Source organism: Tarenaya hassleriana, unplaced genomic scaffold (assembly GCF_000463585.1).
Source record: "Tarenaya hassleriana unplaced genomic scaffold, ASM46358v1 Cleome21, whole genome shotgun sequence".
Classification (NCBI taxonomy): Eukaryota; Viridiplantae; Streptophyta; class Magnoliopsida; order Brassicales; family Cleomaceae; genus Tarenaya; species Tarenaya hassleriana.
The window spans coordinates 362,035-364,126 of NW_010965451.1; the positions used below are offsets into that span (position 1 = coordinate 362,035).

Sequence of the window (2,092 nt, forward strand, 5' to 3'; positions counted from 1 at the left end):
AGAGCGTCGAAGATTAGAGACGGTCGCACCAAAAAAAAAGAAGAGGAAAAGGCAAAAAGTTCTACATTCTTGGTCAAGAAAAGACCTTAGCGTACACACACACACGTACATACAAGTATATACATATATATATATATACACACACACAAACTCCTCAGAGGTAGAATCACTCAACAATCGCAGACCCATTTTTCACACGGAGAGAGAGAGAGAGATGGAGAAGAAGAGCATAAGTATGGTAGTGGGCATGATCTTGTTGCTTGTCTCGTCCATGTTTGGTGAATTTGAAAGCAGATCCCTACGATCAAAGGGAACAGAGATGAACGGCTGTGATCAACCGCCAACGCCACCACCTGAGCCAGTCGGTGGTTTTGGCTCCTTCTTGGCGGCGGCGGCGGCGAACAATTCCGGTGATCGGCGATTAACGAGGAGTTTTGCTTTCCGGTTAGCTTCGGGGCCAAGCAAGAGAGGACGCGGACATTGAAACTTTTTTTTTATTCTTACGAGTTCAAAGATTTGTATTCAAAAGTAAATCTATACGTGTTTTGTTTTGATTCATTTAATGTGGTGTAAATCATATAAATTTATTATAAGAAAATGGTATTTGAATACTCCCTCCGTTTCAAAATAATTGTTTCAAAATAATTATTGTTTTAAATTATTTCACATTTTTTAAGAAAACAAAAAAAAGTCGTATATATCATTATTTAATGATAAAAACAATGTTATCACTAATAATCTATTGGAATTTAATAGGAAAACATTATAAAAATAATAAAAAATAACGTAAAACTACAAATATTTTGGAACAGGAGAGAGTATAAGTTTATTTAATTTCTAACCATCAAATTCAAAAGAGGTTTATACGCAGAAACCAATCACCAGACTCATCTAGGGTTATGATTAGATTCAAGACGAGACGAGGTGTCGGGAGGGATGGCCATGTAAATTTGGGGAAAATCCCTAACCCAAATAATGTCAAACTCGTCGAGGGTAAGGTTAGGCTCACCCTCCTCGCCTCTGATATCTTCTCTTCACCTCGCCCAATCACCCCCTCGGCTCGTCCTCTCATCCTCACCTACCTGGTAATCCGTGAATACCCGAGCATTTGGAGCACCCCAAAGGTACTCAAAATTCGGGTTCCAAATCTCGAAAACCGACTTCAAGATCAGGTACCCCCAAAATCACGAGTACCCGACTCACCGACTCGTGTACACAGCCATCGGTTTCAAACAAACGCAAAGGCGGGTCTAGAGGAAGTAAAAATGATCGTTTCAATTCAATCTTAACGATACCTGCAAGTCCCATATAGTAGCTGTCGAGGGAACAAACAATGACAATCGGTAAGCAGACAAGCGAGTAGATAAACTAGAAAGGAGTAAAATGCAGGTTCCCAGCCACTAAACAGAGACTTGTATCAAGACGAAATACCACTTGAAATTACTCCCAGAGATTGAGTTGCACAAGAATCTAACAAAAGACCCGAGTAACAAAACACAGAGTCTCATCTACTTTGCGGTAAACTGCAGCAAGATGCAGACGCTTCAAGAAACAATGCAAAGAAGATGGATATCTTCTTTTAACTCCATTGTTAACAAAGACAACATCCACATAGAGAAAAAAACTATCAGACCGTGACTGAACTAAACATGTAGAAGCTAAAAGCACCAATCACAGAGCTGCAATCCGTCTATGCCCAGTCTACCTTCCACAAAAGACAACAAACTGACCGGACCCTAATTCCTTGTGTGTCTGATCCATAGGATACTCTAAAAGCCAAACTTGGTATATTCTATAGCTATTCAAGATTGAACCTTCTACTAGAGGCCAATGCACAATGAAATGCTAAAAGTCTAGATATTTATTGCAATGAAATGCAAATGATCTGCTGATGATACATAATAAGGTTAACCAAATTGAGCAAGCATCTGGACAAAATCATCAATCACTAGCTTGAACACTATCACAACAATATATGATGACAAACTGGTAAAACCTATCCTTTCACATCGACACATATGCTTTCCTCACTCAATGATTCCAATGACAATGCTTGCCGATAGTTAGAGCATGTTGACACAAACCCAATACC

General features: G+C 39.3%; 1 protein-coding gene across 1 annotated transcript; it reads left to right on the plus strand.

Moving 5' to 3' along the window:
- Positions 1-144: 144 nt before the first annotated feature.
- On the plus strand, positions 145-601 carry LOC109116703. Its single transcript, XM_019202607.1, has one exon. The coding sequence runs from the start codon at positions 215-217 to the stop codon at positions 482-484; it is 270 nt and encodes an 89-aa protein (XP_019058152.1). The 5' UTR covers positions 145-214; the 3' UTR covers positions 485-601.
- Positions 602-2,092: the final 1,491 nt, after the last annotated feature.